Genomic DNA, 12,897 nt, shown 5'->3' with positions numbered 1-12,897 from the left:
ATGGAAGTGTCTCAGTGATTTCTGCAAAACTAAGCAGTTGGAATATTTCCTTCTTCCCTGTGGATTGTTACTGCCTTTCTAAAGACACTGATACCTTTACAGTCTAATGGGCAGGTCAGTTCCTAGCATTCTTACTTTGCAAATTTCCAAATTTGCATGGATTTTCACTCTGAAATTTTTGTCCTCACTGATATTTGATATTTATATTCCAAAAGATGCATGGTTTTGATCCGTAAAATTTTCTAACTAGTTCTGTTTAACTTTACGGCTGGGGTGGTTGGATTTGCTTTGGTTTGATGTCAAGAACCTAATGGTGGTTCATTATATACCTGCAGGCCATCCAAAACCTATTTAGATCACAAAGATCTGATATGTTTTTAAATGCCTTTAGGCTATCATTAGCCATATAGTAACAATTTATATAGTTGTGTTATGTAAATTATCTTGATATTTGCTTTCCCAACCATGTCTGAGCCTTCTAGTTTTTGATAGCATCAGTCTGTGAGCTTCGAGGTCAACTACAAAGAACATCCTTGTTATTAGAACTCCACAGTAGATCAGCTGGGAGATGACAGTCTGGGTTTTCACCTTTATCTTCTGCCTTCTATAACATTACTTTTGTCCAGATGTTTAAATAATGCTTATGCAAAATGCAAGATTTTTAGACCAACAGACTACATTTTTTGCTGCCATTTAATTTATCGTTTGTTTGAAAGTCTTATTCGACAGGAGAATTTAAGAGGCGCAGTGTAATGTGTAAGGATGTGGCCTGTTTAGCAATAACAAAACCAACCATTTTGAGTTAGGACGTCGTTTGGGTGAAGAGTCTTTCCTATGTTGTGTAATTTTTAAATAGCTGCTTTATGAAAACATCCAAAAAAATGTTCTGACATTTCAGATTTTCAGTGCTTCTCCTCCCTTTTGCTGCTCCCACTGGCATGACCAGGAGTTCTCAGATACATGCAAGTGCTTACAGTAGCAACAACTTAATTCACTACAATAAATGTCAGAGAACTGAGGTGTTATCAAATAGAAGCAATGGTTACATTATATGTGCTTTTCTTCACATTCCCTTAGTCTCTAAAGCTGTTTTGATTTAATCTACTGTTAGGTTCATTCTCCTTGATCTGGAATTTGAGAAGTGATTCAGAATTAAGAGTGATCAATACTTCTAAATGTCAGGAGGTTTTCTATCCAATTTACATTATAGGTGCATTTTTAAAACATTCTGGAAAATGGGATTTTCTGAAGATGTGAACGTGGCTTCCATATACAAATGGATTATCTTGACACTTGCAGTGGAACAATACCTAGCTTCTGGAAGAAAACATTGTCTGTAAAGGAAAAAGAATTCTCAGGTTGCTTTTAAACATTCGGCTTTTGTGCAGAAAATGAATTGGACTGGGTTGAGCTAATTCAGGGAAATTTTAAGTAGGCTGAAAAAAGTAGAATGTTAGTCTCATTTTTGTCACCTACTACTACCGCTATAAGGTACTCGTCATTTAAAAATGAAGAAAGAGATCAACTTCTTGGTTTAAGCTTTCTAAAAGCTAGAGCATTCTGTCCTGTATCTCTCAGTGTGTCAATCCTCTTCCTCACACATGAAACAGAAACCAAGAACAAGAGTTGTTCATTTGGCAAGTTGACATATTTGAATTTTAAAAACTATAGAAATGTCAGGTCTGTGTACTTGAAGCTGCCACTGAACATATGGTTCTCATATGTTTATTTACTAGTCTAAGGTGGTAAAACCTTCCCAGAATTTCAGACCTTTGTTTCTAAAAAGTAACCTAGGAATGAAAAAAAACAATGAGCTATTGTGTTATTGTACCAAAAACAAAATTAAAAAATCTGTATTGTCAAGATGACTTTAGCAGTCATTAAACAAAAGAGGATAGCAGAAACCGAAACCTTTCACAAATTGCTTCCAAGAGAAACTAACATTTCTGTGGCACTCAGGAAACACTTTAAGCAACAGACTGCTTTAAGAAAAAAATTCCTCTGACTAAAAACTAGTTCTTTCTCCAGTGGCCCTTCAGAGTGTGTGACCCCTTTTCTCACCATTTGAAATTTGGAAGTATCTAAGGGTGATCAAAAAAGCCTTCGTGCCAAACATCTCACAGACACAGTGATCTGTTCTTGTTTGAAGGAGCTTAGTTTCTGAGTGGGCAGCAAGAAGATTGTGTGAGAAACAGCAGAACACACAAGAAAAGTGAACAACATGTTGGCAGTAAATATCATCTAGTTCTTTGGTGGTGCTGTTATTATAGAAGGAAGGCAATAAATTTACTCAAGAATCGGACAAGCTGCAAGGAAAGAAAAGGGAAAGAGAATTTTGAATAAACTGTGTTCAACAATGATATGTAGATGTTCTTTTTGAACTGAAAATCAATTAGTACTTTTTTTCTTTTTTTTTTTTGTCGGTCTTCCCTCCACCTATCTTAACTTATATTAAACTGTGGACAAACTAAGTTTTTCCTAACAGGGCAATTGTAGTAGTGTAATTTAAATATAAATCCAATACAATTAAAAGAAATCCAGCATACTTATTTTGTATCATCACAGGGCAACTTTACATTTGTTTCTTGAGTTGCTCAGTTCATCAGTGTTTTGAGGCTCTTATTGACTTGAAACTTGTACAAAAATTTGTGTGAATACTTTAGGTATTCAATCTAGCTACTGCTAAATTCCAGAAAAATACTTTATAAAATGTTACTGATTTTCTGAATAAATTTGTTCTAGCGTAAGCTAAGAGAAATATTAGGGAAAATTACTTCTTCCCCTGTTCAGTTGCTTTCATGGCTCATTCTGCTAATACCAGACTTTGCTGGGATACATCTATGGGATTCTCTATTTCAGCTTTCCCTTCTGTTGTCTTAGCAAGCTCTTTGCTTCTGACAGGTGAACATGCTGTTGGTTCCTGCTGCAGCTTGGCCCATTATAACTTTTTGTTTCAAAACTTCTGTGAACAGAAATGAGAAAACTTCTGTTTTTTCATTGTCTCCTCTTCAAAGTGGTGGTCCAGTTTTTCTTTGTTTTCCTTTTCTTTTTTAAATGGGACTCCTTCCAACTACTCACTGTGTTTGGAAGGCTAAATAAATTGAACTGAAGGAAAGTCATACCTCATCCTATGAAGACATCCTTTTAGGATCTTAGAAGAAGTTTTTTCAGGCTTGAGGTTTTTACTCTGCGTTGGAAAATGTCTTAGGGTCTGAGTGATTGGTGACACCTACAAATCCTCAAATTTGGAAATGGGGCTGGTCAACTCGTAAAGTGTGTCTGCAAATGTTCTCCAGGATTTAATTAAAGATTCTCTTTCAGATGCCCAGAATAACAGATAATAATGCCTGGAATAAACAAGGAAGCAACAAGCTGGTATTTTTGTCATTGTTTTCCTCCTTATGTGACTACCCCATTCCTAAAGCAGAAAATAATTAAAAGCCAAAAGTGGAAATTTCAGAAGAATAGTTAAAGTAGCAGTGATAGATTTGTGAAAATAATCTTTATTTCTTTGTTTCATACCAAATAGCTGATCTGTGAATAATGAAATTCTCTGCATCCAGTTGGCTTTAAAGACGTATTGATGAGACATATTCAGCTGCTGTCAAACTGATTCCAGAGGGATCAGACTTAATGTATGAATTGCCTTAGCCAATTCAGAAGACACTGTAAAACCATATTAATATAATAACTGCTGAATTATACTGTAGTTTAAAATGTGTAATTTCTTGTTTGATTTCAGACTGTAGAACTAGAGGACAGTTTAATGCATTTTCATATCACTTTCGGGGAAGACGTTCACTTGATTACAGCTTTCAAGAGGACAAGCCCTTGAAGAAAATGTCCAAAACAGTAAGGTGAGATTTATTTATTTTTTTTTTTTTTTTAAAGAAGAATGAAGCATTTGTTTTCAAAATGGAAGGAGACTGAGGGATTTCTTTGTAAGTGCATACCATTTTTTTCCAGCGTGTGCTTTCTCAAGTTTGATTGATGTATTTCATTTTTACATTTCTGTGTATCTGCTAACAGCAAACCACTTTTTTTTTTCAAGCTCAAATTTCTGTAAGACCCTTTGTGAGTAACACAGTATAGTGCTTTTGTTCTTCCTGTGCTTTTCATAAAAAAACTCAGTAATGAAGTATAATTTGGGGGATTTGGAATCCCACATTCCTACTGTGCTGCAGTAACCAAACTAAATTATTTCCTTCACTTCTTGGAGCTGCTAGGTCCTCCTGTAGAAATAGGAGGAAACCAAGTGTTGATAATGCTAACACAAAACTTTATGAAAATGGTAGGGATTGCGTCTGGTATCAAAATAGAGCTGGAATGGAGAGCAGTAGGCCTACAGACAATGTTGTTTAGAACTCAATAATCCTCAAAGTACTCTAGCAATGTCAGTCACAAATTAAGTATGCAGGCTCCCTGCAATTTCCAGGGAATCAAAAACTTATGAATTTAGTGAAATTAAATGAGTTCTGCAAACATTTCTTGTGAAGATCCTTCTTAATGAGCTTATTTGGGAGTCTTTTGAATTATGGCTTTTTCCATATAGCATGTGTTCTTTTAGCAAATAAAATTATCTGCTTGACTTGAGATGGCCAGGCAGACTCTACCCCCTCTGGCAAGGAAAGCAACTAGACAGATATGTAGACAGGTAAATTTATTTCAGCAGTTTCAAATGCTCATGCAGATTTTATAGCACTGAAGAAATGCCATCATTATATTTCACTTAATTGATAGGATGCTGTCCTGAAGTAACAGGGCCTTTTAGGGGTTTAGGATTTTGGACAAGAGAAGACAGCAGCTAAGTATAAGCTTACTTATAGACAATAAGAAAAGAAAGGTTCCTTTGAAGTAAGTCTTGAAGAAGGATGTTTTGTCTGTGTTTGCAAGTGAGCTGTTAGAAGTTTTTAAATTTACAAAACAGCAATTCACTTTTTAAAGATGCTAGTCCCATAATTTTAAAACTGTAGGAGGGTTAAATTAAATAAAAATGGAAGCAAGAAAAAAAAAAAGTGCTTATATCTGAAAAGCAGCTTGTTTTTATTAACTTCTCATTTGACTGTGTTTCAGAAATGAAGCTCAAAAATTTGTAACAGTCCAAATGCTAATTAGGACTACAAAATAGTAAATTTACAGTACTTTGTAGCATAAATAAAGCTAAACCAATCTCAGTCCTTCAACATTCTTATCAGTTCTCATGCTCGGTGTTATACGTAAATTGCATTCATGGTGCGAAGTTTCCTTCCCTCCTGCCTCTCCGCTTCTCATTTTCAATAACATGAGCAGGTGGGGAAGGTTAAACTTTTTGTTATACAACAGCAGCTGGTTTACTTGAATTTTGGCATGTTAAGATTTTAGAGTTCTTTTTCTTTAATTTAAATGAAAAACTATAGGAAACTAGGTAGAACACCTGCCAGTAAGCACTGTTTTAATTTATGCAGAAAGATTATAAATCATGAGCCGTATTATATGATAGAGGATTTCTTTGCTAGTTCATTCTTTGCGTATCCATTAGCTCTGGAGAAGACATGCTAACAAAGTAGGAATGCTTGTATTGATTCAAGGATCTTAACATAATAAGTGACTTAATAATTAATGTTAGACATGGTTTTGAGTACATGTTTTCTTAAGTGGTGCCAAGTAGTGTATTATTAGTTATGGACAGTTCCTTTGCTGACCGTTTCCTATTAACAGATTTAATTAACACAATTTAGTGTTGTACATCTCTCGCCAAATATCAGCTGGAAAGTGGTATAGGCAAAAGACTGAATTCTGTGTATGATAATCAATATTGATTTCAAATGTCAGCCAAAATGGAACACAGGAATATGCACACATATGCTTCTAATTTATTTATGAAAAATAACCTTTTTCCGTTGTCATATTTCTTTAAATACACATTTTTCTAATGAGCATATAGAGGGAGAAACTATGAATCTGAATGCAAAATGGGAATTTCACATTTGGAAGTAAATTTTTTAAGTCTTTCACTTCTGTCTGCTTTAATATTTGGAGGCTCAAGATGTTTCCCAGTGAATTTAAGGTGATGCTTTAGAGTGTCACTGATGACAACTTTGTGTCTCCCCCTGCTTGAAATACATGTCTTTTAAGTAGAAGGAATTGCCTGTTGCAAGTGATATTAACAGTAATCCACAGCTCACCTGACCTCAGTCTGTCTTCAACCCAGTGGGTCTTGTGACTGTTGTGTTTCATACAGTTCCAACATGTGTTAGTCGCTTTTCATTTACGTTTTTGCTAAGTGTTCTAAAACATCTAGGCAAATAAAAATGAGTTAAATGGATATCCTGACTTGGCATTCGTTTGTTGCAGTTCTGTGAAACAAAGTAAATATTTTCGTAATGCCACATCAGCATCTACTGAAAACACGAACATGCCTGCAGTGAATGACTTCAAAGAATTTGTTTTGGAAATGCAAAAAACTATCTCAAGCCTCAGAAACCAGGTAAGGTGCTATAATGGATATTTACTAATTGTAGATTTAATTTATAATGTTTCCCTAACATCACTCCTCTTATGTTTTTCATATGTAGACATCCACTGCAGCCAAAACCCACCACATAATATCTCAAACAAAACATAACACAGAATATGGTGTGTTATTATTCTTTATTTCTATGTTATTTTGAAATCATACTGAAATATTCCACAATTAGACTCTCTTGACTTTTGAACCTGAAGTCTTGTGTAATCATTGTATGCTAAATATGGAATCAGTCTTTTTCTAAAAATTCATCTCTAGAGTTAATAAAATATCTTCTTCCTATCTGAAATACATAGAAACATACATATGTAAAACTGATTAAAATGTAGACTTCATAAAAAGTAATATGCCAGACTACAGTTGTAAACATAGTCAAGATCTAGATCACTTTACAGTGTGGCACAAACAAGCTCTTTATTTAAAATAACTCAGCCATAGCAGAATTCAGTTTTAAAAATATGTACTGTACATACAGGACAGACAAATCCAAAGTAGGCCACAATGTTCACCTACAATAATGAAGTTCCTCTGGAGCAGCTTTTTCATGTCATTTATAGATATGAATCACATATTTATTTGCACAGTGACTTGATTCCATCTTTGATGGCGGTATTTAATCACTATTGTACTCATCTTCAATGCTCCTCTTTTGATAGTGGAAACACTAGGTTAAGACTTACTACCTTTCAGTCAGTTTTTCTGTCTTTTTGGGATGTGAAAAACACAGGAATTGTTAAAAATTGTGTCTTCCTGATTACTCTTTCCAGGAAGCACACAATCAGTGATATAAACTAATCATAAAACTCCTTTTTTTCCATCCTTCAGGAAAAATAGAGATAGTTAAAAATCCAAACAAACATTTATAATTAAGGTCGGATTTTGGGGTTTTTTTGGTGGGTTGGTTTTGTTTGGGTTTTTTTTTTTTTTTTTTTGGTTTTTTTTTTTTTAATTTATTTAATTTCATTTTCATTTAGACATTTTTGAAAGTTTAGATTTGTCTTTCTGTATATGTCATATACAGTTTGCTTCTCTATGTATGCTCTAGTTGTATATTCCAATGTTAGGAAGGATGTCTCTTCTGTTAGTTTTCTTTTGAAAAGCTGTTTCCATACATATGATCTGATTCTCTTAGGATTATGAAAACTAAGTAGTGAGAAGAAAAACCCAGACAGGTATTTATCATGGATTATGAAGCATAAGAGAAAAGACGGAATACCTTGCACAAATAAAAACTTTCTTTGATTCAGTTACTAACTTTTAAAAATATTTTCAGATAAAAAAACTTGAATCACACCTCAGTAAAACTGATTGCACTGATGAAAAGGGTAAATCATATTCCAGCAATGAAACCTGGAAAAGGGACCCTTGCACTGTGTGTGAATGCAAAGTAAGTATGTGGAAATCCATTTTGAGATAGAAATTATAATAGGTTTTTTCCTCTAAAACAGCACTTCCAGTTTTGTGCTTACTAATTTGAGTAATAGTTGCCAATTAATTTTTTATGGATCTTCAGTTATTTGGTGCAAAAAAATTATAGTGTTCAGATATCCCTGCCCTTGACACTGGTTTGCAATCCAGCCTTTATATACTTTTATTATATTTCCATTTTCATTTATGTATAGTTGTACTGGCAAAATTAACTGCAAAGTGAGACACTTCTTGAAGAAGTCCACTAAAATGCATAACAATCAATAAAACCTCATCTAACTTAGTGCTAGATTTTATTTTTTTCTTATCATGGTAAAACTTTCTAAGAAAAGTAGTAACAGAAATATGTTAGTACTTGGAATCCCAGTTTTATGCCTGAATGTTAGCTAAAATGGTGTACTGTTCCATGAAAGATGGTATAATACAGAGAGCCGCCTCAATGTAAGTTTATGTTGAAATAAACTATATGGAGTTAATCATACTAGCCAAGATCCTAGGATGAATGAAAACATGTTCTTCAATAACATGAAAAATATATCTCTTGTTTAGAACATGTAGCTAAGTATGTTCTGGTTTTGTTACCTTTTCCTGACACAGGTTGGTCAGATAACCTGTTTTGTAGAATCATGCCCGCCAGCTGACTGCGAAACACCTGTGAAGGTTAAAGGAGATTGCTGTCCAGTCTGCTTAAAACAAAATATTAATAAAGAGAAGCCATAAGTCTGCTTTTTAAGAATTTAGGGTGCATACTCCTCAAATCATATCAATGCCTGCTGAGGGCAAAACCAGGTAACTACAGTCTTAACAACAGCAAGAAATCAAGATTTACGATATTCTAATGGTGCTGTAACAGTATAACGTAATGTATAATTTTATTTTCTGCCCATGAAGGTAATCACAATGCAAAAATTAACAAAAGGGAAATGAGCAAACAGGTCAAAATTAATTGTGTGTTAAACTTCTCAGGTCAGACAAACTGGTGCTACTTTAAAAGAACACTGTCAGGTAGTTTTACGTACCCAAAATGACTGGGTTTAAGACTTACTCTAAAATGAACACTTTGCTTCCTATCTTTAATTAACGACATTAAAAGTTTACTATCCCTTTTCAGTACCAGTCTGATGTTTAGCTCTTTGTTATTATTTAGCAAATGCAGGGGAAAGGAAAAGGTAAGGTCACTGTGCCCAAGGTAATGCCATAGAGGGCTAGTTTTTGCAAACACCGATGTATGGAAATTGTTGAGTCACACTAATGTTTCTGTGTCCAGACCAGCAAGGAAATAAAAAAAAAAAACCCTACATGACACCTTTCAACATCCTTTCATTAATACAAGGAGCAAAATTAATCAAAATTTTCAAACAAAAAAGCTAGAATTAGTAAGGAAATATAAATAAATGTAATTGGAGGATACAGAAAGGAACCGAATGTGGATTACAGATGTAATTAACCGTGTTCCTTGTTCTAGGAAAACATACACGACAAAGTAGCATTTGGTCTAAAACTAACATAATCCTTTTTGCCAAAACATACGTAATTGCTTGGCAACTGTTTTTTTTGTTTCAGCTATTTTAAGTCATTGTAACATGACCATCCAGTCCAATTTTAAAGCATTCTTGTCTAGATCTCAGATCAGCTCACTTATTTGTATGGCCCTGTTTTGAAAATGTGAAAAAGATATCACATGCCATGGTGTATACAAAGTTTCTTACTGATTCATTGTGCATACTGTCAATAGACATATGTTCCTGATTATATTGTGGCATTGTTTGCTGAAAAAAAGAACAATCAAAATCAAGCATCATAATTAATTGTGGATTGACTACTTTTTCTGACAAGGTATTTGACTTTTTTTCTTTTTTTCTTTTTTTCTTTTTTAATCTTTTTTTTTTTCCAGTTTCATCTAATGCATATATATTTTTACCTCAATATTTTTATCATTCATGTTAAAAAGGGTCTGCCAATGGACTTTATTTCCCATTAATAATAATGTTTAATGTTTTAGAGTATACGTCTATGCTAGCATTTCAAAGTTGGACACTTAGAATACAATTTAGAATACAAACTACATATTTTTGACCAGGAATTATATATTATATTCAGTGAAGGACAACTATCATACCTCATTTTATGGCTTTTTTGTGTTTATTCAGAATTGATTCTATCCCCAAACACTTGGTATGTTAGAATTTATGGCTCTGTTCTTAAGTCCCAAGTCAGGCCTAACTAGAACCAGAGCTCTTCTTTAGTTATGTAGTTCACTGACTTCTGATTTTATTGTTCAGATTTTGGGGAACAGAGATTTGGGTATCAAAGAAATCTGTACAAAATTAAGCATTCTCATCTTAAACATTTGGATTATGTAAACAGACTGAATACTTAATTATTGCAAGGTAGATCAAATATCTGTCTAATAACTAACCTAGCACAGCAATATGAGTTCCATTATAATAATTTGGCACATAATTTCTCTGATTACTAACATTAATAATTTCTAATTTGATAAACTGATACCATGACACACATTCAAACTTTGGTGTATCTTTAAAGCTTACTACAGAAACTTCTTTCATGCTATGGTAGGAGCAATATGTACATGTGAGTGGTGTGTTAAAGGTGTGTGGTACACATGGAGCTACAATTTATATTTTTAAGACTATTTTAATTGATTTTATATACAATGTTTTGACTTATGTAATTTTCTATGTTAATACTTTTAGAAATTGTTTGTGGCGAGCATGTTTGAGTATCATATGGTTCCTAGAGGTTGTCATTCCTGTATTTCTTTGATACTCTGGTATTTTGTTGACTTTCGTTGAGAGTCCAAACCACATGTCTCGTGCTGTAATTCCAACTCAGATGGAACTCCCATTGACCTATAGCAGGAATTCCTCAAAGAGGAAGGATTGCGGAGCTAAACCAAATATAACTGAACTGTCTAAACAGTTAAATAAGGCAGTAATACATCCAGCTGGTTACTACTTGCATTCTTTTATTCCAGTTTTTTATTAAATAAACTTTCTCAAGATTTCCGCTTATAGGAGAAGAGAGTTTCCATTTATACATTATAAAATAGTACCTTATATCTGATCGTTCCTTTTCTCCAGCCTCCAGAGTAAAGTGGGAGGTTTTCTTTGTTGTTCACTGTTTATTCATATGGTAAATAAAATGGGCTTAGGAGTCTGGATATGCTTAAACAACTGTAACATTGAGTTTTATTCTGCCATCCATCTGACTATAAACCATTCAGGAAAAACAGATCTTTATCCAAAGTTTAAAATGTATTCAGTCATGGGTTGTACTAATTAAGTTTTATTGCAGTGTCTGCAGAATCAGCATTGATTTTAACATTTCTGAAACAGTGGCCAATGGCTAGATGACCATTTCCTCAGTATCCACTGTGAGAATATTGCTGTAATATGTTGCAAATTTTACATATTTATTTTCTTTTTTAATGTTACCTAAACCAAAGTCTTTGTTGTTTTTATTTTAATCAGTAAATTTACCAAAGAACTGTTTGCACTGTATAATGAATGCTTTTTCAGTTAAAATAAAATGGGCCACATTTCCAAGTAAATTCCAAGTGATTTCTTCTTGAAACATGTATGGTTTATGTAGATTATTTGCTGAATAGTGCAGTGTGTAGGCTTTTATCAAAGATCCATATAACTTATCTTATGCAGGATTGTCATGATAAGGACTCCATTTCTGAGAACTAAGCAAGGAGCTAATGAGTGATTTAGATTCAGTAGTTCTATAATATTATGATGCATAGAATTAAAGTATCCATTCACTGTTCTGTTCTAGCTGATGGGAAGAAAACTCAGAAAGGATATTTAAAAATACTTATTTCTTAGCACAAGTGTGTATTTGAAAACTCTTAGTGCTGAGCATTTTTTCCCATTTTTACAGGGATGTCACAATACTTATAGCCTGTTCTTACACATTTTCTTCACTTTTCCACATCTTCAAATAGATCCAGTCATGAATTGCCTTCCAATGTACGTGTTTCTGTATTCATTCTTTATTCACATTGTTTCACAAATGGATATCCAGGTTCATGCAATCTCAGCTCAAAATGAGTCTTCTGTGCAAAAGAGATCTTCCTACTTATCCCATTTTGTTTCTCCATGAGAGGATAGGAATTACTGCTGAACAAATAATGAATTACTCTCGTCCTTTGGAGAGGTGTTAGGATCTCTAGGGTACTGGGTCAGTTCCTTTGTTAGAGCTGCCTGAGATTTTATCTGTTTCTTCACAATTTCATACAGCAGAGCATTTTGTGATGCAATATCATTGCAATTGGTATAATTCTAAGTTGTCTTACAGTGAAATGGGAGAAGTTAAAGACGGACTCCAAGACATAGAGTTAAGAATTGTTCTCAGGTTGCAGTTAACTGTTCTTCACTATAGAGTACTGCATAAGGCAAATCTAGAAAAGCAGAACTGCAATAGGTTCATTTATGTGTTTCCATCAGGCTGCTGAAATACCCAGTTGCTTTTCCAAAATGTTGATGAGTAGCATTCAGTCACTATCCTATAAAAATTTTGGGGCAATCAGATGATTTTTTCTGCAAATTCAGATAAAATTAATTTGGCAAAGTACTGGAATACATTTTTCTAGTAACTTAGATAAGCATGCGCATTTCTTTGAACAGACGTAGTCAGTTCCTAAATTCCTAAGACTAATCTAATAATACTGAGCTATTTACATTGCTATTTTTTTTTTATTTTTTTTTTTTTAATGAGACTAAACCAGGCAGAGACTTGAAGAGAAGGTTTGATTTCAGTAAAGAAGTTTGTGTTAGTCCAAACAAGACCACAGCCAAGGTTCAACATGGTTAATTGCCAGGAAGTTTTCTAACAGTTCAACAAAAAAGAAACTACAAAGTTTAGACACTTAGAATAAAACTCTTGGACTGATACTGATATATCTTGAGAAAAATTCAGTTATATTTGAAATAAAC

General features: G+C 33.7%; 1 protein-coding gene across 5 annotated transcripts in view; it reads left to right on the top strand.

Annotated features, from left to right (window-relative positions):
- The window catches only part of PXDN (peroxidasin), a 152,286-nt gene that overhangs the window by 75,306 nt on the left and 64,083 nt on the right, over window positions 1-12,897 (top strand). For 4 of the 5 annotated variants that reach the window (XM_030489709.1, XM_030489710.1, XM_030489706.1 and 1 more), the window contains 3 exons: window positions 3,743-3,857; window positions 6,334-6,466; window positions 7,779-7,892. In XM_030489709.1, the coding sequence (XP_030345569.1) occupies window positions 3,743-3,857; window positions 6,334-6,466; window positions 7,779-7,892 (362 nt within the window). Of the gene's footprint in view, window positions 1-3,742; window positions 3,858-6,333; window positions 6,467-7,778; window positions 7,893-8,530; window positions 11,508-12,897 lie in introns of those variants that run through there. The other variant, XM_030489707.1, reaches the window with a different exon arrangement.

The sequence above is a fragment of the Strigops habroptila genome, chromosome 6 (assembly GCF_004027225.2).
Source record: "Strigops habroptila isolate Jane chromosome 6, bStrHab1.2.pri, whole genome shotgun sequence".
Classification (NCBI taxonomy): Eukaryota; Metazoa; Chordata; class Aves; order Psittaciformes; family Psittacidae; genus Strigops; species Strigops habroptila.
This window is presented reverse-complemented; position numbering and strand designations above follow the sequence as displayed.